Below are 24,632 nucleotides of genomic sequence, written 5' to 3' on the forward strand. Positions count from 1 at the left end.
AATAAAATAAAATAAAATAAAATAATAAAATAAAATAAAATAAAATATGTTTGATAGAAAATAAATGTTTGATAGAATCACCAGTGAAGCTATCTTGTCCTGGGCTTTTCCTTCTTGGGAGTTTTTGTTTTGTTTTTTAAAGATTTATTTAGGGGCGCCTGGGTGGCTCAGTTAGTTAAGCAACTGCCTTCGGCTCAGGTCATGGTTCCAGGGTCCTGGGATCGAGCCCCGCATCGGGCTCCCTGCTCGGCGGGAAGCCTGCTTCTCCCTCTCCCACTCCCCCTGCTTGTGTTCCTGCTCTTGCTGTCAAATAAATAAAATCTTTAAAAAAATTTTTTTAATAAAAAAATAAAGATTTATTGAGAGAAAGGAGAGAGTGTGCGCGCGTGTGCGAATTGGGGGAGGGGCAGAGGGAGAGAATCTTCAAGCAGACTCCCCACTGAGTGCAGAGCCCAACACAGGGCTCCATCCCATGACCCATGAGATCACAACCTGAGCCAAAACCAAGAGTCAGACACTTAATCGACTGAGCCCACCAAGTGCCCCATCTTCGGAGTTTTTTGAATACTGGTTCAATCCCCTGACTAGTTTCAGGTCTATTCATATTTTCTCTCTCTTCTTGAGTTGGTTTTGTTAGTTTCTGTGTCTACAAGTTTGTCCATTTCAATTAGGCTATCCAGTTTGTTGGTGTACAGTTGTTCACAATATCCTCTTATAATCCTTTCCATTTCTGTAAAATTGGTTACGGCATCCCCATTTTCCTTTAACTTTGATAATTTGTCTTTTTTCTCTTAATTTATTTAAAAGTTTGCCAATTTTCTTGACCTTTCAAAGAAGCAGCTCTTGGTTTTGCTGATTTTCTCTATCGTTTTTTAGGATTCTGACACTAATTCCTATGTGTGTATTTTATTCTGTACCACCCAGCAATTTTCCAGTGCCAACTGCACATCCTGCAATTCAACTCAATTCTGAGACCATCTACCTGGAGACAACCTCAGATCCACTTCCTGCTCTGGCACCAATCAGCTGCTTTTGCAACTGGAGCTGCTATCCCCACAACCATGAGGAATAGGGGATGGTGGCTGGTTCAAGCCTGGCTCTTCCTCCATCAAGTACTTTCCTAGTTGTCTAACCAGGTATCAGAGTTCTGAAATAGTTGATTATAGTTGCTCTTTCCACTTCTTTGTATTTAGGTCTAGCATAGCTGTTTTGTAACCATCACCACTATCTATTTCTAAAACTTTAAAATCACCCCAGGCAGGGGGAAGGTGGGTGAAATAGGGGAAGGGGATCAAGAGTACCCTTATTGTGATGAGCTCTGAGTAATGTATGAAGTGTTGAATCACGATATTGTATACCTGAAACTAATATAACACTGTATGGTAACTATCCTAGAATTAAAAAAAAAAAAATCGTTTTTTAAGAAGGCTCCATGCTGGGCCTGAACTCATGACCCTGAGATCAAGACCTGAGTTGAGATCAATAGTTGCATGCTTAACCAACTGAGCGACCCAGGCACCCAACTATACTGGAATTCTTTAAAAGCTGGTGGGGGGGTAGTTTATGTAGCAAGAAAACAAATCACCCCAGACAGAAACTCTCTAACCATTAAGGACTCCTTGTTTTCTCCTCACTCTAGCCCCTGGTAACCTCTATTCTATTCTACTTCTGTCTCTGAATTTACCCATTCTAGATACCTCATTTAAGTGAAATCATACAATATTTGTCTTTTGAGTCTGCATTATTTCCTTAGGGGTCATAAATTCTTAACCTGCAACGCTGACTCATCAGGTTCTCACAATTGGGAGGTTAGTGCTACTGTCCCCACTTTAAAGAGGCTGAGACTCAGAGAGGCTAGGTAGTTTGCCTAAGATCACTCGGCCGGCTATTAGGCCGCCACCGACTGCACCCTTAGGTTGAGGCTGCACCTCCCCTCATCAAACCTCCTTGGTTCAAGGTGGCAGCAGAGGGACCCAGCCCCCGTAACCAAGCATTACTTTCTCTCTGTGATGCTCCTCCAGATGTGCTGGGGGCAGCGGAGCATGCTCAGCCCGAAGCATGAGGGCACTCATCTTCACTCCCTGTGCCAGGCCCATGCTGGGCCCCGTAGAGACAGATGAACCCCCCTGCAGTGGTGAGAAAGGGAACTGTAGGAGATCTCAGCCAAGCTAGAGGTCACAAGGGGAAGTCTAGGAGCAAGCGCTCTTGAAGTTAAGACTCAAAGGTCACTGATTATTTATTTTGCTTGCTGGGAGTTCCCTGTATGGCTATACCTGTTAACCCAATTGCTTTCCAGCCTATGGCATTTGGGCTGTGCCCAGCTTGGACTGTGGACAAAACTGCAGTGGTCTCATTCCTGCTGGAGTCTCCTTGTGCCCTAGGAGGGGGCACATGCCTAAGGGTAGGACTACTAAGTCTGAGTCTAGGTGAAGGCCCTACTTTAGAAAATTATGCCAAACGGTTTGCCAAAGTGTTGATGCAAATTCATACTCCCAGAGCCATGAAGAAAAAATTCTATCTTTTTTATTTTACATAGAAATCTTCCCCTCCCCCCAATCCTCTCCCCACCACCATCCCCCCATTCCCCATCCTGCTCTGTTCTGGCCACGCCTAGCAGCAAGTCAGAAGCAGGCAGAAGCTTGGGCAGGCTGAAACTGCCCAAGAAGCCCCAGGCACTTTGGTCCACACAGTCAACAAAAGACCTTAGTCTGGAGAATCAGAAGCAGCCCAGCCACATCTGGCTACAAACAGGAGCCTCTGACAAGGAGGAAGTCCTGCTGGTCTCACTTCAGCAACCACACATAGGCCCAGTATGTTAGACCCGGTGTGTGTGTTTGGGGGCGGGGGGGGCAAGGGTAAGTGCAAGTAAAGCACCGTTTCTGGGCCTCACCCTCTCCCCCAACTTTTTGTCTACCCTTGACCTTGGGGCTGGTCCTGGAAGTGGGGTCTTGCCCCCCAAACCCCCTGCTGAGCCAGTCCTGGCCTATAAATTGGAGGCATGTATCTGGCCATTGATCCGGCTCACTGTTCTCACTACCACAGGAAGGTGTCCAGCTTGGCCTGGGAGGGAGGGAGCGCTCTCTTCACCCCCACTCTCTGCTTAGTCTTGGGCTTGGGTTTCACAGGTACTGGGCGGATCATAGTCGTGTCAGTCTGAAGAAGATGTCAAGGAAGAGGCCTAAAGAGGAGACTGGGCAGCAAAGGCTTAGGCCTGGGGGGTGGGCAGCTCTGCTGTACTGAGGGAGGTCCAGCTGTGCACAGCTGAGGCTGTAGCCACTGCCCCAGGCTGGGGCTGGGGGTACAGGTGAGGGACGGTGTGGCTAGCTCAGCTCAGCCCAATGTCACAGAACAAGGATACAGGTTGGATGAATTTTGTCCGACCTCCAAGCCCATCGAAGCCTGTCCTTACCTAAGGTAGAAGGAAGAAGTGAGTCGGCCAGGCTAATAGGCTAGGGGGCTGGCCCCCTAAGAGGGCTGGCCCCTGCCACTCATGGGGAGCCATACTCACCGTATCTGTGCCGTGACAGGTCTCTGCCTTGGCCCTCTTGGGCTGTTTCTGGCCTAAGACGGCATTCCGGATGAAGACAGGAAAGGCACTAGCCAGCTCCTCATCTGGCTCTCCCACACAGTGCTGGCCGCCCAGTGAGAGCTGGGACTCCTGGAGGGGAGACCCCAAAGCCAGACTTGATGAGCCTGATGGCAGCAAAGGAGGGGCCGGGTCATGGTGGTGGAACAGGACCAGGATCTCTGATGCCTCACCCGGAGGCAGGAAGGTTAATGAGTAGAGTTCCCAGGTAGCTCCGAAGCGTTTCAGTCCTGGGCCAGGAGTGAGAGGGCTCTGGCAAGACCCTGCCCTCTTGGAAGCCCAGCTTTACACTCGGTCCTGGCAAGGGTTGGATGGTGACTGCCTGACTTCTGGGAAGGCTTACCTGCTTGGGGCCTTTGGGCATCTTCTTGGGGATGTCCTGAACGGGAGAGCTGCAAGAGCGAGACATGAAGGCAAGAGGCAGGTGAGCAAGACACAGGACCAGGCAAGCCAGGCTCAGCACATGGCCCTCAGGGAGCCACCATGGGTCACGGCTGCTGTAATGGCTGTGTGCTGGGCAAGGCCCCTCGGTCAGCCGCACTCCAAGTGCAGGTCTGTGAAGAGCTGGACAGTCACAGCTGCCAGAGTGGGGAGGGGGAAGTTGGACCATTTTCCAATCTTGTGGCTTCCACTTGGAGCCAAGCCAATTTGAATGCTCCCCAAGGCCTCAGGAACCTCACCGTGTTCTGGGCTCTATGTGGGGATGGAGGCCCAGCTGATCCACCACCCACAGGAGGAAAGCCAGTCATGTCCTGATACAGGCAGAAGGCACCTCATGAGCTCAGACTTAGCCGCATCTGCCCAGAGAGGGGCCACCACCACCCTAAGACCCTTGGTAGAGAGCTCATAAAGTACTCCCATCACACAGGGCTAGGTCATCTTCCTAGATAATCTGTGCAGGCAGGGTCTGGGGGCAGAACTGATCATGGCCCCAAGCCCTGGCTGTTCACTCCCAGCTCCAGAACTAGACACAGTGTTTCCATCCAATTCCTGGGGACACTAGCAGCTGAATACCCTTTCCTGGTATTTTCCCAGGTGGGTAGAAGGATGGTAACCTAAGGCTGACCATGTGGCTTCTCAAAGCCACGAGGACAAAGGCAAGATCGGGCCTGTCAGCTCTGGACCCCTCCACTCCTGCCCCCATAGCCTGTGGTAAGGCTACATGATGACCATGGGAAGATTCTCCACTTGCTGCAAGTTTGGCCCTGGGGAGCTGATCCAAGGTGGAAGCATCCTGGGTTCCCTCAGCCTCCCTGCAGGCCCTGAAGATGATAAAAATGTCTCACCATTTACAGCTAAAGAGACGACATGAAGAAGCCAGGACGTGCTGCAGGCACTCATAGGTCCCCTGACGGCAGCCCGCACACCCAAGGGTTGCTTCCCACGGCTACCAGGCCCGGCCCTATACAGCACAGGTGCCTCCAGCCCCGACGGTGGGGAGAGATGGAGAGTCCAGCTGGCTCTCCCTTTTGCCCTCTCCCCAGGCCTCTTCCACCTTCACTGCTTAACACCTCAATTTCTTTCTCTCATGTCCAAAGTCTCCAGTTAGGAGGAAACCCACTCTGCCCTTGACCCCCTTACCTGAGCAGCGTATACCTACATGTACCTACAGGAGTAGTTCTCGTCTCCCTGATGAACCATACTTGGCCTGCCTGGCCAAGCAGACGACTTGCCCATTCCCAGTCCACTGCACCCCTAGTGCAGGTCCCACCCATCCCACTGCAGCTCCCCACAGCTTCTTATACCGGCCCCTGCGGGATACCCCCTTAGGTGGTGGGGCCCTGGGCTCCATGATTTGAGATGGTTCTAAGCATGAGCCAAAGAGGCACACAATGGAAGAGGAAGTTCAGAGTCCCTGGCTCAGGACTCTGGTGGGCAGGCATTCAAGGTATGGGGAGCACACACACCCCCCAACATCATCAACCCAGACCTGCCACTACTGGGACCCCTGTGTTCTCTCCAACTCACATCACAACCCCTTTGCCTGAAGGGTGGTAGTAATGACCAAAACAAGCAAGATTAGAGCTTTGCACAGAGTACTCAGGAGAGCAAAGAAGAGGTGGTCAGAATCAAAGTCATGGCCAACCCCAGGTGACCCTCACTGCCCTATCAGCCACTCGGAGTGATGAGGGCAGGGCCTGCAGAGACCTCTCGGTCATCCTCCCTCGGGGCTGTGGACAGGGCCAGGGACTACCACTTACTGTGCTATCTCTTGGCAGAGCTTCTTGGCACGGCCATGATGGATGCTGGAGGGCTGGGATGGAGGCGTGTCGACATCAAAGGTGGCATTGAGGTCAATGTCATCACCGAAGGCCGGTCGGCGAAGCTTCAGGCTCAGCATCTCCATGGGGGCTGGGCTATAGGCAGAGTTGGCCTGGTTACTCTGGACCACCATGGCAGTCCAGAAGGACAACAGTCCCTGAAGCATCAGAGATGGCTTGGTTCCAGGGGTCTGGAGCCCACACCTGGCTCAGGGCCACCCTTCAAGGAAGCCTGAATCTCTACAGAAAAAAACCACTTGGCTTAGTGCTTCAGTCATGGGACCAGTGAAAGTCTTCAAGACATGGAAGGAAGCAAGCAAAACACACACAAAACCCAAGTGTACAAACAAAAGGTTGCTTTTTGACCAAACAGCTTCATTTCTCAGAATGCAGTGCAAGGGGCAGAGATGTGACCACAGATTGATATAGATGGCAAATGGCACAATATTGGAAATGGTCAAATGACTCCCCAGGGGGCTGGCACTTTCACAGCCTACATATGATGCAGACATTAAAGTAGTGTTTCTGGAGAGTAAACTTAATAACATGGGGAAATGTTCATATACTACATTTAAAAAGTGATACAAAACTCTGTATACTAGGCGATAAAAGAAAAAGCAGACAAGTTGGACTTCAAAGAAATTTAAAATTGTGTGCATCAAAAGATACAATCGGGGCACCCAGGTGGCTCAGTCAGTTGAGCATCTGACTCTTGGTTTTGGCTTGGGTCATGATCTTGGGATTGTGGGATCGAGCCCTATATCGGGCTCTGGGCTTGGCACAGAGTCTGCTTGTCCCTCTCCCCCTTGCCCCCATGCTCTCTCTCTCACAAATAAATAAATAAAATCTTAAAAAGACACTGTCGGGGCACCTGGGTGGCTCAGTCGTTAGGCGTCTGCCTTCGGCTCAGGTCATGATCCCAGGGTCCTGGGATCAAGCCCCGCATTGGGCTCCCTGCTCGGCGGGAAGCCTGCTTCTCCCTCTCGCACTCCCCCTGCTTGTGTTCCCTCTCTCGCTGTGTCTCTCTGTCAAATAAATAAAATCTTTAATAATAATAATAAAAAAAGACACTGTGAACAGAGTAAAAAGGCAATCCATAGAATGGAAGAAACTGTTTGCAAATCATCTCTCACATAAAGAACTAAAATCCAGAATATAGATAGAACCAAAGCTCTATAATGGAAAACAAACAACCCAGTTCAAAACTGGGCACAGGGCCTGAATAGACTTTTCTCCAGAAACGATCTACAGATGGCCAGTAAGCCCATGAGAAGATGCTCAACGTCACTCGTCATTAGGGTGATGCAAATCAAGACTACCATGAGATACTACTTCACACCCACGAGGATGGCTGCTCTGAACAACAACAACAACAAAAAACCTAAACAAACAGAAAATAACAAGTGTTGGTGAGGATGTGGTAAAATTGGGACCCTGGGGAGCCCTGCTGGCCCAATGGGTGGAGCAGGCGATCTGATCTCAGGGTCATGAGTTCGAGCCCCATGTTGGGTATGGAGATTACTTAAAAACAAAATCTTGAAAAAAAAATCGGAATCCTTATGTACTGTTGGTGGGAATGGAAAATGGTACATCTGCCGTGCAAAATAGTACAGCAATTCCTCAAAAAATTAAAAATAGAATTACCATATGATCCAGCCGGTCCACTTCTGGGTATACATCCAGAGCTGAAAGCAGGATTTCAGAGATATTTGCACAGCCATGTTCATAGGCGCATACTCACAATAGTTAAAAGGTGGAAGCAACCCAAAAGTCCATCCACCAGCGAGTGTATAAGCAAAATGTGGTATATACATACAATGGAATACAATTCAGCTTTAAAAAGGGAAAGAAATACTGACACCTGCTACAACATGGATGAACCCTGAGGACATTATGTTGAGGGAAGTAAGCCAGTCACAAAAAGACAAAAACTGAATGACTCCACTTATATGAGGGATTTAGAGTAGTCAAAATCATGGAGACAGAAAGTAGAATGGTGGGTGCCAGGGGCTGGAAAACAGAAGTTATTGTTTCATGAGTACAGAGTTTCAGTTTTTCAAGATGAAAAGGGTTCTGGAGGTGGCTGGTGGAGAGGAGACCACAACATTATGTATGTAATGCCACTGGATTGTGCACTTGAAAATGTTGCTAAATTTTGTTAGGTATGTTTTACCACTGTAATTTGGGAAAACAACTCTATGGAAAGTACAATTTTGGTGCACACACATCCCCCTACCCCTTTCCCCACATACAGAGAAAGGACTAGAAGAAAATAAACCACACGTCAACAGCGACCTCTGCGCTAAGTCCGTATTTTCCAAATTCTCAACAATGAATGTGTTGTTACGTTTATAATGGGGGTGGGGGGTGGTATTCTGTTAGAAAACTGCAGCCACTAGGATTTTTCTAGCCCACCCAGGCCTGGTAGGGCTCCCTAGCTCCTGTGGTCAGAGAACCCTGGGGAGTGGCAGGGCAGCCCCAAGAACATCCTCTATTTCCTTCAGTTAGAGACCTTGTTATCGGGGCTGCCCAAAGCCCTACTCCCACTGCTCTAGGACGGAGGGATGCACTGTGAGGGTATGAGCCTCTGGCCGGGAGCCCACTGGGGCATGCTGATCTGAGGAAAGGGGACTACGTGCACTGATTCGGGTGGGTAAGCAATGTGGGAAGCTTGGACTATCTCTTCTTTTCCCTGACCAGGTCCCCAGAAGCTCTACCCCTTCTTGCCTGCAAGTGAAAACAAAGGTTGCACAAGCCCACCTCAAACCAATGCCATGCTGGTTGCTTTGCTGCCCCCTCTGGGAGCCACAGCAGAAAGTGGCAGCCAGAAGCACTCGTGGCAACATTTCTGTAGTCTCTGTTAATTCTGCCACTATCGACCGACCCCAGCAGGTCCTCTGCCACTATCTCCCACCCCAGAGGGTCAACAAACCTCATCACACCCCGCTCTCCACAGCCACGCCACACACGCACACCCCCAGCCCAAGCTGCACACCCTCGTGGCTCCCGCGTGCCCCAGCCCTGAGAGCCAGGCTCACCCCTCACTGAAGCCTCTAAATGCAAACGGCACAAGCACCTCTTTTCTTGTCATGGGATGTGGCCTGTCGTGGTGTGTGGTCGGGGGCGTTTGGGGCTTGGCCATCTAACCCTGCAGTCTGTCTACCCCACTGGAACACAAGCTGCAAGAGGGCTGAGAGAGCCTGACATGCAGCACGCCCTCAGTAAGAAGCAGTTATAGAAGTCTAGGCCTCACTCCAGCGTGGACTGGTAAAGAAAGTAAGCAAAGGCAGGTATGCAAAGTCCCTGGGAGCCTAGAGGCATCCCTCACTGTGGATGCCAGACACAGAGCACACGTGTGTGGAAATACCCTGAGGCCCACGGAGCGGGAAGTGGAGGGAGCACTGTGGAGCTTGTCGATAGCAGCCTTGAGTGATAGGCTAGGAAAAGGAGTTTTCCTTCCTGCCTCGAGGCAGTTTGAGTTCTAAATGTTTGACTGCATGAGATGGTCTTCGAGACTATCGGCTCCCTATGAGTCAAGCTCCTGACAGAGCCCTTGTGCTACCTGGGGCTTCCAAGCCAGCATGGCCAGTGGGCTCTGAGGGTGGAATGGGGAGGAAGGACCAGACACGGAGTCTAGTTTGTCCAAATCAGCAACACGCTGGACTTCACAGAGAGTCATGTGCCCATCACACTCCCACAGCCATTTCTCAGTCCAACCCAAACTGGCGGGGGGGCAGTCAGCTCTAGCTCCATGAAGAGACCCTGGAGGGTCTGAGGTAAAAAGGAAAGAGTACGGATGGGGAACTGAAGGTAAAATGAGAACGAGAGGACACCGGTTTGTGGGCACTCGCTCCCCAGTGCAGATGCTGACCAGGCAGCACGGTGTGGGGAGAAGAACGGACGTGCAAGGAAGCTGGTGGTGAGGAGCACAGATCAAGACGCGGCTCCCGGTCTTCTCACAGCCGGGTGTGTGCTTACGGGCTCGCTGCACGAGTGCCTCAGGCAGAGTGCCAAGAGGTCTGGGAGTGTTTGGTGGGGGGAGGAATGACGTGAAGCCGGGGGCTCATAAGCCGGGCAGACAGGAGGAGCGGAGGATGGGTCACCTGCGTCACCTGGAGGTGGTGGCCAGGGACAGACTGGATCAGGAGGCACCAGAGGTTAGAGGGGCAGACTCTGGCAACTGACTGGGTGTGAGGAAGAAGGAGCATAATGATTTTCCAAAGGACATTGAAAAGTGGCTCAAATAAAAGGCTGGGCCACTGGGTTATGTGCTTTCCGTCTGGGCCATCAGCTGGGCAGCTAGGCAGAACAGCCCAAAGATGCTCTTAGCTCGGCGTGTGTGCAACACTCAGGAGGAATGGGCAGCCAGTCCCGGCAGGGACACCCATTCCTCTGCCTCTTGGCTCCCTCTGCCGGCAGCTTTAATGCACACATCCGAGACCAGCGGAGAATTTATTTTGGTGATTGGTTTCATGTTTGTTTCAGAATCTGGGGCAGACAGATGCATTTGGTAAGCATTTCATAAATAGGATGCGTGAGGACAGTCAACACTCCTGCCCCTTCCCTACCCATCCCTAGGTCCTCTCTGACCTACCTTAGCCTTTCCTTGTCAGAGCCCAGAACTTGCCTCAAAGCTGCTTTCCCACTAAATCTTGGCTGTGTCCCAGGGCAGGAGGCCCACAGCCTTCAGGCCCACATGGACCACCCACCCGACCAAAGCCAGGAGTAGTGAAGACCCTTACCAGGGACTTCTTCCGGCTTATGACCCCTGCACCACCCCAGGAAGTCAACCAACCTCTCTAAAACCAGGCGGTTGACAGTCTCACTGTCCATGGGTGGCAGGTTCAGGGTTTCCTGCAGCATCGTTAGCTTTTTTTTCAGGCTCTTGGGGAAGGAAAGAGAAGAGTGTGAAAGGAAGGCTGAAGCAGCAAGTCCAGAGAGACTGTCAAGGACGTGAACAACATGCATGACAGGCAAGCCCACTGGGAACAGAGCAAGGCCTGAACCCCCAACATCCTGAACCCCTGGGATCACCTGGTCTCAGAACCCCTCTCTGGTGAAGCCTCTCCTCCGGTAAGGCTATATCCCTGGGGATATAGGTACAGGACAGGCTGTAGGGGAAGACCCATGGTGCTGTCTGTCCTCTACTGAGGCGGCCCAGGCTCCAAATCAGGGCCAAGGTACACATCCTGACCCATTCTGACCCAGGAGGATGCAGGGAACCCAAAACCACCGCCACAGACTGGGGCACAGGTTTCTAGGTTCTCGGAGGACACACAAACGACCCGTCGTTCCCGTCTGGCCAGGGATGTCCCTTACCACAATCTCCTTGTCAGCACTTTGTAAATCCTTCTGCGCCGACTTCAGCTCCAACTTGGTCTGGTCTAGTTCAGAGTAGACTGTCTGCAACTACAGGAAAGTACAGGGAGTAAAGGACAGGCCAGCAGGCGGCTCTGTGCCTGCCCCCACCTGCTGCTACCCAGTGCATGCTCATGGGAGCCCAGGGTCCAGAAGAGTCTAAGGACACATGGGGAGACCGTGGCTTTGTGGGGCTGTCCATGCCCATCTGGAGCTGCCCAGGGATTAGGGCTGCGTTCTATATCCGACAGCCCATGGATGCACCGGGCCCAGAGATAAAGCAGCTGGGACTGAATGGGGTTCCAGGTACGTTCCTCCCTACTCTGGGCCTGGGACAAAAGCAGGCCTCTAACACTGTCACATTCGGGATCTGTGCTCTCCAGCCGAGAAGTGCCCAGGGGCCAGGAAGGATAGAAGGGAGCGTAAGTGTGCACGTATTGGGGGGGGATGCCTGCATGACCTGCCACCCTAAGTGGACAAGCCACAGAGCCAGAGCCGAGGCCCAGGAACCAGTCTCTGTGAATCACCCAGAGGCCCCGTGGAGTCTGCTGCACCAACAGTCCCCATGGCTTTGCTCAGGGGACAGGACTGAGCGCGAGGAAAGGACAGCCCCCACTCCCCTCACCTCCTGCTCCCCACTGTTACCTTGCTTTTGGAAGAAAACAAGTCCTTCTTCAGTCTGTCCGCCAGCTCCCCTGAGGCTTTCCGTGCTTCTTTTAGATTCTCATACTCTCTGTGAGGGGCCAGGAAGAGAGGCCAGAATGGGGTGCCCTGCTGGTCAGACCGCACCATGGCACCAAACAAACACAAAGCCCAAGCTGGCCCCTCAGCCAGTTCTCATTCCCACTCTGACACCGGAGCCCAGCAGGGTGGTGCTGCAGAGGGTCCTGCAGGGAGAGCGGGGGAGTCTCTGTTCCCTGCCTGTCCTGCAGGCACGGGTGATTGGAGAGGCTTTGCAGAGGCTTTGCAGGAAGTCCTGCCCTCATGAAGAGGCCCCCGATACCACCTGGTCCTCACAGGAGACATCTGGGATCCTCCATGCCTGTCAGCCAAGGAGCCTTTTCCCCAACCTCACATCCACAGTAGCAAAGTTTCTGATGCAAGTCAGGCAGAATCGGTGAGCGCTGATAGGAAACAGGCTCCATTTATCACGATGGGGCTTATAGCCCAGACAGTGGTGGCAACCTTCTTAGAAATAACATTCATGGGGTGCCTGGGTGGCTCAGTTGGTTAAGCAACTGCCTTCGGCTCAGGTCATGACCCTGGAGTCCTGGGATCGAGTCCCGCATCAGGCTCCCCGCTCAGCGGGGAGTCTGCTTCTCCCTCTGACCCTCCTCCCTCTCATTCTCTCTGTCTCTCATTCTCTCTCTTGCAAATAAAGAAAATATTAAAAAAAAAAAAAGAAATAACATTTATGTTCACACTCATTCTCTCAATAACCCCATGAGGCAAGTTATTACTATCTCCATTCAGGAAGCTGTGGGTCAGAGGCCAAGAAACTGGCTCGTGGCCGCATGGTGAGAGGTGGGGTCAGGGTTCAAACTGAGGCAGCATATCTCCGGAGCCTGCCCCTTAAGTCTGCCTGCTCTGCCTTACAAGTGATGGGCAGCAGAGAGGGTGCCGTGGCTTAGCCCCCGGACTGGGCCACAGGGGCCGGAGCACGCACTTCTTGAGGGACACGCAGTACACGGCTAGCTGCTCCACCGCGGAGTGCCCCACACCCATGTCTCGGATCATCTCCTCCACCTCGGGCCGCTGGCTCTGGAGCAGGAGCTCAATCCTGAAAAACACCCAGCCCACGGCATTTACAATCTGGAGGCTGATGGGTAGGTACCCAGTGCAGCTCGGCTTTCCTTTGCCGCTGTTGCTATGGTGACAGCCTGGCCTGCCAGCATGCTTTAGCAGGCGGGTCTACCCAAAGAAAGGACCCACGGCAGAGCTGAACACAGCTGCAGGGACGCTGCTGGGGAAGGATGGGTGCTCACAGGTCCTCAAAGTCAGGGATCCTTGGAGAAAGGTCTCTGGAGCAAAAGACCTGCCAGGTCACCGGGCCATGGGCAACAGGAAGAGGGAGGACTGAGGCAAGGGGCCCCCTGGAAAGTGGAGGAGCCCACCGAGGCCGAGCGAGGACACCTGGGCCCACACCCAGTTGGCCTGAACCCCACATGGCCTACGGAGGTTTGTGCCACAGAGGTGCCAACCCCTACTGCAGTCCTAAGAGCTGGGCCCTCTGGGGGCCATAGGAGCAAGGGCAGAGGGAGTACCCAGCTCCAGGCTCACCGCTCCATGGTTTTCATCTTGCTCCTGAGTCGGCGCGCCTCCTCCTGGGCTTGTTTGCTCTCGTCCTGCTGCTGCTCCAAGTACTTCATCTGCTTCTGAAGAGCAAACACACCCATGCCTACCTGTTGCTTGGACAATCCCAGGGCCCATGGCTAAAGTCATCCTGAACCTCTACTCTAGAACTGTCTCCTTTTCCAAGTGCTGATAACCGTGTGTGCCCAGCCTCCAGGGAGGAAGGCTCCTGGGCCCCAATCTGGCTTGTGCTTTTTCTGCTATGAGGCCCTATGCCAACTGCTTCCTCGCCTCCCCGCTTGCTTCCTCCTGAGATATGTCTTACCCCAGGCACAACCCACTACCACCAGCTAGAGGCCCACTGTGGGCTGCCAAGGTCCTGTGGCCTAAGGGCTCATGGTGCATGTCATGTAGGAAGCTGAAGAAACACAAATCCAGGTCTCATTAGCCACCATCTAGACCCGAGGATAGTTATCAATCAGGCTAGGGGAGCTGAACCAGAGGCAGCTAGCCAGGCTGCCCTCAGCACAAAAGCACTCCATCTCTGACCTGGGAATGCTATCAAAGATGCCCGCTCTGCAGCCAGGTCCTGATTCACTCCTTCCCTCCCACTGGCCAGGCCACGTGATCCAGCCCAGCCACCAAGCAGGAACAGAGACAACGAACACCCTGGGGCTCTGTCTGTTCACAAAGATGGCTCCCTTTCCCTTTCAAATGGCATCCAGCAAGGACTGCTCCTTCTTACGAGGCCAGAATATCAATTGCGGGCTCAGATCAATCGCCTCATGCCCCTTAGAGAGCAAGAGGCTCACCAACCCAGGCTGATACAAAATTCATCTGGGTCTAGAGCAGCTTGCTCTGCAGGCTTTGATCTGCCCGGTCAGCTCAGCACAGCTGACTTCAAAGGCCCCCTGCTCCTCCTTGGGATGCTGTTTGATCTGGCTCCAGAGAGCAGCCCAGCCAAGGACTAAAGTGCTAATGGAAGGTTCTTCCGTCTGGCTTCATCGGTGGAGTACAAACCACTTTTGGAAACAAGGTTCAGCTTCACTGAGGTCTTGGCTGAGCTGCCCCTCCGAGAAGCACCGGGAAGGTCTCACCTCTTCAGACTACTCGGTACAAAATCCAAGCACAGCCAATATGACCCCTCACTTATGGACTGGATGGGTACAACATTGGAGGCCTGGGGAAGAAGGGATTTGCCTCTACTTTATAACTGCACAAACGAAGGTAATGACCAAGGGAAAGCCAGATGATAAGGCCAACGGACTTGTGCGCACAGGACCCGGGGACCCACCTTGAGGGTGGAGCACAGCATTTCGGCCTTGTCTAAGGCCTTCTGCAGAGATTCCACAGTGGCGTTGCGTTCTTCCAGCGTGTCCCGCAGGGTGTCAATGATGACCTGGCTGTCCCTTTTTTCCTTCTCTGCAGCAGGGGTGGGAAGGGGGAAGGCCTGTTCACCCATCAGCATAAGAACCTGAGCCCTTGGGCTCCAGCACTGCACCCCTGAGCCAGGTAAGGAACAAGTCCCCAGTCAGCAAGTTGGGTGGCCCACTTCTCTCTCTGGCATGCACCAAACCAGGGAAGCTAAACCAGAGTCTCTTCATTCAGGGGATAAGACCCTCTTTCTGCTTCTTAGAACTACCCGAGTAAAGATTTCACTGCTGTCCACTCCCATGGGTCTAGTTAATTCATCATCTTAGAACCCAAGCAGGTTTCCTGCCAAACTCAGCAGCCAAACACTCTCCTAGAAATAGTCTGTCCCATTAGGCAGCCCCCTCCCAGCCTCGGTCCTGGGCAAGAAGCCTCAGACAAGGAGAAGAAGCTCATCTGGCCTAAGTGGATGGCTCGAGGCACCTCCCTTTCCTCTCCTTTTCTGCCAATCACAAGAGCTGGCAAAACTCTTGGATATAGAAAACAGGGAGAGCCCCTAGCTTCACCAGAAGGCTAGAGGCACTCCTCCCAGCTCCCCGCCCCCGAACCACCTAGGTCAAGAGCTTCCCAGGGCCCCTTGTCTCTTACTAACTCACCTTTCTGGGAAAGCTGGGCTCTCGTATTATCCAGTTCATTCTACAAGGTAATATCCACAATAAGAAGCAGAAAAGCATCATACCTGGCTTCCATACAGCATCCCAAAAAGCTTGCAGGGAGATCCAGGAGGTGACAATGAGGCCTGTAGGTCCACAGACCCTGCTATATGTCACGGCCAAGCTAAGCCAACAGTGAAGAGATATGTCTTGCTTTATCTCTATGCTTTTTTAAAAAAGTAGGTAAGATGGAGGAAAATAATCTCAAGTACAAGACCCTGGGACAGGGAAGGAGGCAGAACAGGGGCAAGAGAAGCGAAGTTGGACCTGTGTGATCAGTCTCATAGCCAAGGCTTCCAGCACTTCCTTGGCCCTGTGCTGGCCCTTACACTCTCTGGGCTTCAGCTGTACTCACTGGGGACACAGAGTGGGGATGGCTAAGGACCTTGGGTCACCACTCCTTCACTCCACCCCAGGTCCTGCTTGCTTCAGTCTACTTCTCTCCAAGCTCTGAACTCACTCTGTGTGCCATGAATCTTCCAACTCTGATGAGGTAGGTAAGCTGGGACAACTTTACGTCTCTGGATGAAACCTCACACGTGCTAGGCTCTAACCATACTATTGTGAGGGTCAAATGAACCTCTTAAAGCCCATGCGTAAGTTACAGAGCCACTGCCCTAGAACCACTGAGAGGCAGGGGCAGAAATGAGCCCAGCTTCCATTCAGGAGTCCGGAGCACTCAACACCCAATGGGCAAGAGAAGTTTTCCATAAGCAGGAAAACCAGGCACTGCAGAACTGAAAGTCTTGGCCAAGGAAGGGTTCATGGCAGTAGCAGGATGGAATCCAGGCAAATCTTCCTCCAGATCACCCTTTCCAGGTCAATACAAGACTCAGAATTTCACACGTGACCAATACTAAAGCCCAGCCCCAGTAGGATAAGCTCCTTGCTGTGAAAATCCCCACCCAGGACTCTGGGGCAAAAGCTTTTGGTGGCTGGGTGGCTCAGCGTAGGCAGAACATCCTGGAGTGCAAGTGGTGGGTAGAGAAGGGCATGTACGTACTGCCAGAGAACAGACACCAACCCAAAGCTCCCCCGAGGCCCTGGCCCCTACACCTAAGCAAGGTACCTACGAGCCCTTGCTCCAAACTACTCAAGATGTTGTCTCTCTGTCTCCTAGATCTGGCTTTGAAAGCCAGAAAGAAACGAAGCTGCCTTTGTTGTCTTTATCACAGGGAGGACGCAGTTTAAAACCAGGAGCAGTTACCATGACGATGAACATGCTGGCTTTAAGCACAAAAGCTCTACGTTCTTGAAGCAGTAAGGTTCCAAGGACATCACGGCACCCTGGGGCCAAGGCCAAATGAACCCTGGGCTGACAGATGCCCAGCAAATGAACCCACAGAGTCCAGGTACATTGCGAACCCCAATCCCACTTCCTCAAGAGGTTTTGGCCAATCCAGCCCCCTGGTGCACAAAGAAAGTTAAATCTTGGGCTTGAAGGGAAGAAGTGTAGGGGGGAATTCACCCATTCTCCCCTGCGTTGTGGGTTTCTGCCCTGGCTCACATCCTGATTCCAGGGGTTCTGCCCTCCATTGCTGGTCTGGGAAAGACTCAGGCACCTGGATATATACCAAGCTTCCCCACAGTTTTGAGGCACAGACAGGTTTGTGAGTAGTGGGTCCACACATCTTCCCTGGCTGAGGACTAGAAGAGTTTTCTGATCTGTCTCTAGCTGTCGAAGCAGCAAAGTGGGCTGGGAAGGATGGCTGTAGAAGCTCTGCAAGGTGAGAGAACCTCAGGAGAGACACTCTGGTCTTTGGTGGGAATTGCTCTGAAATCCCAAGGGTGAAGGCTCACAGTCACGTGGCTCCTCTCTTCCCTAACAGTGTATTTCTCCAATGACTGGGTCTCATCATCACTTTTCCTCTGCTCTCCTCCCCTCTGCCTTGAAACCTCTACAACTCTCCCTCCAGACTCCATCTCCACAATCTACACACCCACCCTATGAGGGAGCAGAGAGTAAATTTTCAGAGGGCTTGGGGTTCAGTAGAATGACATAAATCCTGGGTACCTTTAAGAATTCTGCATCTAAGACACTCTCCTCCTCTTGGGCAAGGTCAAAGAAGAGCTTATTGATAATGGTTCTTCTGCCAACCTGGATGGAAGGACAAGAGAGAGTATGACTATATAGCTGGGTCACGAGCAAGGATGACAGGATGTGCATGCAGCCGAACAGGCAGCCAGGCCTGTTCTCAGCCCTCACTTTTCACAGCACATCCCTTGGAATCAGATGAGCTCTGTAACCCTCCAGTCATCCCACGCTGGTGCCACTGGTTTGGTGGTTACTAAATTAATGTCACCGCAGACCCATGAGGTGACTGTTCAAAAGATACCCAACTCTCGGTGCTGGGCATCGAGGATGGGGAAAGGCAAGGAAGGAGGCTAAATTTACCTAGGTGAAGACCGGCCCAGGCAACAAGTCTATCTGCCAGCTACTCTTGGGCATAAGCAGGCCTCCTGAGCCACTTAAGAGCACAAGGTTTAATCAGCCTCAAACCATGAGGGTCCAAAAAGGTCAAAGATACTGTTCAGTTTCAGAGATCTTTCCTGATTCCTGCTCCCTGGCAAGGAAAAGATGTCTTCAGCTGAGGTTTTCACCCCATTGCACTCACCTGGATTCGGCACTGTGGGCAGGTCCGACTTGGTGCTGTCTCAAACCACTGAATTAGGCTGGAATGAGAAGCAGAGAAGCAGACTGGTGAGCCCTTGCTTGGGTAGGGACATACAGGCCAGGTAGGCACCCTGACCACAACAGTGTCTGACTTATTCCTGCTCAGCCCGATGCCTGACCACAAAGGAGGGCAGTACCACAGGTGGTACAGCACATCCCACAGGGCCTCACTGGTACAAGCACTCTGACCAGTTGGCCCTTTTTTTGGCCCTGTTAGGGTCCTCCCGACCCCTGAGCTGCTCTTTTGTCAGCATTCGGGGCTCTGACTAGGAGGGAGCAGGAGCCAAAGTTCAGGGTCCCTCAGAGATGGGGATTCTAGTAACACCCCCACTTTAAGCTGGGACTCCAAAGGGCTAAGCTTTCAGAGTAAGGGTAAACTAGAAGCAAATGCAAGTCGTGGGAAAAGCAAAATACAGTCTAGCTTCACATCCTCTATGTGAGTGGTCCAACAAAATCTCAAGCCTTAAACTCTAATTAGTCTCCTACTAGTAGACTCTCCCACCAGAGACCAGGGAGAAAGAGTCCTTTCTGGAAGATAATACCATCATCCCAGGCCTCAGTTTTTTTCGATAAATAATTTTCCATATATTAGGACAAGATAAACTCAAAGGTAGCCAGGCACAGTGGAATACTATACAGCAACGAGAATGAATGAGTCTACAACTAAGAACAATATTATGGATGAATCACATACACATAACATTGAGGAAGAGAAGCCAGACACAAAAAAAGGTATATTATGTATGATTCCATTTACATAAAGTAAATGTTTTAGTTGTTTTTTTTAAGTAAATAGACAAGGAAAAAAGCACTACACGTGCAAACCAGAACATATGCACAAAGACTTCAGATACGGGAATTGTCAGACACAACATAATATGGTATGCTAAGGAAATAAAAATCAAGACTGAAAATATCAGTAGAGGGGTGCCTGGCTGGTTCAGTCGGTACAGCATGTGACTCTTGATCTGGGGGTTGTGAGTTTGAGCCCTGTGATGGGGTTAGAGTTTATTTTAAAAAAGAAAAAAATATATCAGTAGAGAACTACAGAATAAAAGGTGACATGGCAGAATTTAATAAGCACCAAACATAAATTCTAAAATTAAAAATGGCCAAAATTAAGAATTGGATGGACGAGTTTAATGGCAGTTTAGGCACAGTTGAAGAATTAGTAAAATGAAAAAGGTCAGAGAAAACACTGAGAATTAAAAAGATGGAAAAATACAGAAGAGATGATAAAAGATATAAAAGATACTGTGAGAAGGTCTAGCATACATATAATAAGGAATTCCAAAAAGAAAGTACTAGGTGGAATTATGCACTTTCTCCAAGAAGTCTATGTCCTAATTTCTCAGACCTGCGACTATTTCATGTTATATGACAATAGCAATTTTGCAAATGTGATTAAGGATCTTGAGACAGGGGGCGCCTGGGTGGCTCAGTCAATTGAGCGTCCACCTTCGGTTCAGGTCATGATCCCAGGGTCCTGGGATCGAGCCCTGCATCGGGCTCCTTGCTCCGCGGGGAGTGTGCTTCTCCCTCTGCCTCTTCCTTCTACTTGTGCGCTTCCTCTCTCTCAAATAAATAAATAAATTTTAAAAAATAAATAAATAAAAGGATCTTGAGACAGGGAGATTATCCAGGTGTGCCCCCATGTAATCACAAGGGTCCTTAAGCGAAACAGGAGTGTCAGAGGCATAGAGAGATCTGAAGATGGAGAATGGGGCTACAAGCCCAGAAAGGCATATCCCCGTTTACACACATTGACTATAATCCAGTAAACTCATTTTGAACTTCTGACCTCTGGAACTGCAAGATAATAAATCTGTGTTGTTTTAAAACACCAAGTTAGGGGCGCCTGGGTGGCTCAGTCGTTAAGCGTCTGCCTTCGGCTCAGGTCATGATCTCAGGGTCCTGGGATCGAGCCCCACATCGGGCTCCCTGCTTGGCGGGAAGCCTGCTTCTCCCTCTCCCACTCGCCCTGCTTGTGTTCCCTCTCTTGCTGTGTCTCTCTCTGTCAAATAAATAAAATCTTTAAAAAACAAAAGCACACCAAGTTAGTAGTAATTTGTTATAACAAAAAATGAGAAACTATATGAAAACAAAAGATATAATGGAATAGAGACAATATGTGAAAAGATAATGGCCGATAATTTTCCAAAATTAATTAAAGAAACTGTTCCACAAGTTCGAAAACCATAATGAATCCCAAGCAGGATAAGTAAAAAAATGGTAACAAAAAGAGCTGAAGTGCTATGTTATTGTCAGGCAAAATAGACTTTAAGTCAAAAAATGTTACAAAAAAACAAAGAAGGACTTTATATTTTGATAAAAGGTACAATCCAACAAGAAGAAATAACAATTATAAACATAGATGTACCTAACAACAAAGCCCAAAAATATATGGAAGAAGAATGGACAGAATTAGAGACAGAAATAGACAGTTCTACAATAAAAGTTGGAGATGTCAATAACCCACACTTTTAATAATGGGTAGAACAATCAGACAGGTAATCAATAAGGAAATAGAGGACTTGAACAACATAAACCAACTAGATCTAACCCACAAATACTCCACCCAATCACAGCAAAATACACATTTTTCTCAAGTGCACAAGGAACATTCTCCAGGATAGACCATATGTTGGGCCACAAAACAAGTATTAATAAATTTGAAAAGATTAAAATAATACAAAGTATCTTTTCTGATCACAATGGAATGAAACTGAAAACTAGTAACAGAAAAAAAAAACTGGAAAATTCACAAATATGTGGAAATTAAACAACACACTCTTAAACAACTGATGGGTCAAAGAAGAAATCACAAAGGAAATTAGAGAATACCTTGAGATGAGTGAAAATGAAAACACCACATACCAAGACTTATAGAATACAGTGAAAGCATGCTAAGAGGGAAGTTGATAGCTATAAACACAGACATTTAAAAAAAAAAAAGGCACCCATTAGATAACTATTATAAAAAAACAAACAAAAACAGAAAATAACAAGTGTTGACAAGGATGTGGAGAAATTGGACCCTTGTGCACTGCTGGTGGGGTTGTAAAATGGTGCAGTCAAAGTGGAAAACAGTAAAGCAGTTTTTCAAAAAATTAAACATAGAATTACCATATGATCCAGTCATTCCACCTCTGGGTATAACTCAAAAGGAATGAAAGCAGGGACTCGTACAAAAACTTCCAAACCAGTTCATAGTAGTATTACTCATAGCAGCCAAAACATGGAAACAACTCAAGGTCCATTAACAAATGAAGGGATAAACAAAATGTGGTATTTCCATACAGTTGAATTTTAGTCATAAAAGGAATGAAATTCTGATACATGCTACAACATGGATGAACCTTGAAAACATTATGCTTAGTGAAGCAAAACTTAAAAGAAAAATATTGTATGCTTCCACTTATATAAGATACCCAGAATAGGAAAACTCAAGGAGACAGAGGGTAAAATAAAGGTTTTCAGGGGCAATGGGGAGGGGGTGATGGAGAGCTGTCATTTAATTGGTACAGTGTTTCTGTCTGGAATGATGGAAAAGTTCTGGAAATAGACAGCAGTGAAATAAAGGGAATTAAGAAGTACAAACTTCCAGTTATAAAATAAATAATTCATGGAGATGAAAAATACAGTGTAGGAAATACACTCAGTAATACTGTGTATGGGGGCGCCCGGGTGGCTCAGCCGGTTGGGCATCTGTCCTCCACTCAAGTCATGATCCCAGGGTCCTGGGATCAATCCCACATTGGGCTCCAACCCCACATTGGGCTCCCTGCTCAGCAGGGACCCTGCTTCTCCCTCTCCCCTGCATTCTCGCTCTCTCTCTCAAATAAATAAAATCTCTTTTTTTCTAGATTTATTTATTTATTTGACAGAGAGAGAGAGAAAGAACAAGCAGGGGGTAGTGGAAGAGGGCGAAGCAGGCTCCCCGCTGAGCAGGGAGCCCATGAACCCTGGGATCATGACCTGAGCCGAAGGCAGTTGCTCAACTGAGCCACCCAGGCGCCCCATAAATAAAATCTTAAAAAAAGAACACTGTTGTATGGTGACAGACGGTGACCACAATTATCGTGGTAAAGCATCGAGTAATGTGTAGAATTGTTGAATCAATATGTTGTGCACCTGAAACTAATATAATATGGTATGTCAATTATATTTCATTTAAAAAAAAAAAGAGCTCTGAATCAGCCAGGCCACAGCTGCTAGGGGAATCTTTCCTCACCAGCTGTACATTCAAAGGGTCAGCAGGACGGCTGGATCAGGGAGGACCTCCTTGCCCTTCCATGGTTCTTTGGTATTTTTTAAATATTTTATTTATTTATTTGAGAAAGAGAGCGAGAAGCCGACTTGCCGCTGAGCGGAGAGCCCGATTTGGGGCTCAATCCCAGGACCCTGAGATCATGACCGGAGCAGAAGGCAGATGCTTTACCGATTGAGCCACCCAGGCGCCCCCTTGCCCTTCCATGTTATCTTGGGTTTCTTGGAGTCAGTGAATACACTGGAGTGTCTGACCAACGAGATGACTCTGGGTAGAATAATCCCAAACCATCAAGCAAACCACAACAAATCGGATAGCCAGAGGCCTACCAGGTTATCTCGAAGAAATAAAAGGCCTCGTTAATTTGGCCAAAGTTTACCTCCGCCCAGAGGTGTTGAAGTCACACCTCTCTGCCAGCGGATCAAGGAGCCCCCTACTTTATCTTCACCGAACCAACTCTTTCCCTGGACTCAGTTCAGCTGTCACCTCCTCTGGGGAGTCTGCCCAGACCCGCCTCAGTCCAGGTCGGGAAGCTACGGTGGGGCTCAGGCTAGTGCCGTCTTAATTACCTGTCTGGGCTCCGCCCGGGGACCCCATACCCCACAGTTCTGTAGCCGTACCAGGCCGAGAGCCCGGCCCCGCCACTACGGTCACTCACCACTGCAGGTGGAAGGTGTGGCCGCAGTGGATGGCGGCCACATCTCGGGAGTGGTCGAAGAAGTCGGAGCAGATGGTGCACAGCGCACGGATAGGCATGATGACTGGTCTAAAGGGGATCAGGCAGCCAAGGAAACCTCGACCGGTGCAGCTTCGCGGCCGCGCCCCCGCGTCCCCGCAGGCTTCAAATTTGGCTCCACGGCGCAACTTCCGGGAGCGGACCGGAAGTGGTTATAAGGAGCCTGGAGGCTGGATCCGGATTGGACAAACCATGGGGGCGGGGCTTAACGACCGAAGAGAATCCTGGGGCTGAGCGCGAGACTGTCAGCTGTAATTCTCCAGAGGCTCCCCGAAGGATTCGGCAGGTACTCGCAGCAGCTATGCCGCCGGCGGGCCCCTTTCTGGGGCAAGACAAGACATTATGGTCCGACGCCAGATCTGGTGCGAGGCGCGCCGGGCATTGGCTCCTCAGCCCTGTTCCGTCAGGGCAGCCTTCTCTGCACTTCGAGAGTCGAGAAGACCGAAGCCACAGGGGAATGGGACGATGGTCCCGATGGAGAGTGGCCCTCTGGGCTCTGGGCAGTGCTCAACCGTACGCCCGTAGTTGCCACAGACTAAAAGAATGACCCACCCTCTCAGCCTTCGGCTCTGAGTGGTCCTAGAAAGATGGACACAGGTCCTAATCCCTCAGGACACCCCAAGCTTACTCTGGCTTTATCCAAGCAAGGCATGATGATGATCCCTAAGTTTGGAGGCAGCAAGGCCAGTTACCCTGACTTTAGCTCTTAGCTCCCAGGAGGATCAGCATGCCTCTGGACTGTATAGTGGGGTTAGAATTTTGGAGGCCCAGATGCTTCATAGACCAGTGACTAACAAAGCCTTTTATTGATTCCTACATCAGAGAAGTTATCTTTGGGGTTCTCCCCGAGAAAGAGCAGCATCCCTGGTGAATTCATCTGGGCCAGTCAGGACTGGAACAAGTCTTCCTAGGAATTTTCATGCTTAACTATTTTTAGCAGTGTTACTACCCTCTCCCCAGAAGAAAGCTTATGTAGAGCCCCATGATCTAACGCTGATTTGTTCCACCTGAAGTAGACCCAGAGTGAAGTTCTTTGGGCCTGTATGGAAAGCACAGGCATTGTCCACAGGGAGGAGGAATCAACACAAAGGGCAGCATAGAACCTTTGTGCAATGCCCACCCTGCACCCTCTCCCCAACCCAGGGAAGCCCACTTTGTCCATGGGCAAGGTCTCTCCCTATGGTGGCTGGTCTGTGGTGAGTTTCAATTATATGCCTAAGTCAAGACAAGGGCTCCTTGTTCAACAGGACTTGTCAGAACAGCAGTCCAGGGGGTTTTCCTTGGCACAAGCCCAGGACAGGACCCACCACCCACATGGATTTCTAGAGTCCAAAGGACCCGCCACAATCAAGGAACACACAGTGGTAAAGA

At 50.3% G+C, this 24,632-nt stretch overlaps 1 protein-coding gene and 1 long non-coding RNA gene across 6 annotated transcripts in view; one reads left to right on the forward strand and one right to left on the reverse strand.

Annotated features, from left to right (window-relative positions):
• LOC112833618 (uncharacterized) overlaps positions 1–8,141 on the forward strand; it is a 12,233-nt gene extending 4,092 nt beyond the window's left edge. For both annotated transcript variants that reach the window (XR_003210685.2, XR_012380887.1), the window contains exons 2-3: positions 925–1,136; positions 5,806–8,141. This is a non-coding gene — a long non-coding RNA (uncharacterized lncRNA). The remainder of the gene's footprint in view (positions 1–924; positions 1,137–5,805) is intronic.
• TRAIP (TRAF interacting protein) lies at positions 2,583–23,401 on the reverse strand. Of its 4 annotated transcripts, none has more exons than XM_073901225.1 (15): positions 23,184–23,401; positions 18,197–18,254; positions 17,596–17,679; positions 15,525–15,564; positions 14,792–14,919; positions 13,486–13,574; positions 12,872–12,985; positions 11,851–11,938; positions 11,167–11,256; positions 10,643–10,731; positions 5,788–5,943; positions 3,930–3,978; positions 3,509–3,658; positions 3,359–3,409; positions 2,583–3,153 (listed from the first exon to the last, which is right to left on the reverse strand). In XM_073901225.1, the coding sequence occupies exons 1-15, from the start codon at positions 23,279–23,281 to the stop codon at positions 3,034–3,036; spliced, it is 1,404 nt and encodes a 467-aa protein (XP_073757326.1). In that variant the 5' UTR covers positions 23,282–23,401; the 3' UTR covers positions 2,583–3,033. The 4 variants fall into 4 exon arrangements, 3 of the variants coding, with proteins under 3 accessions (XP_073757326.1, XP_025740597.1, XP_025740598.1); XM_025884812.2 differs by having other exon boundaries at positions 13,486–13,580; positions 23,184–23,400; XR_003210684.2 differs by having other exon boundaries at positions 3,067–3,153; positions 3,509–3,693; positions 13,486–13,580; positions 23,184–23,400.
• Positions 23,402–24,632: the final 1,231 nt, after the last annotated feature.

Source organism: Callorhinus ursinus, unplaced genomic scaffold (assembly GCF_003265705.2).
Source record: "Callorhinus ursinus isolate GAN/ISIS: 27379988/994484 unplaced genomic scaffold, GSC_fseal_2.0 scaffold15, whole genome shotgun sequence".
In the NCBI taxonomy this organism is placed as follows: Eukaryota; Metazoa; Chordata; class Mammalia; order Carnivora; family Otariidae; genus Callorhinus; species Callorhinus ursinus.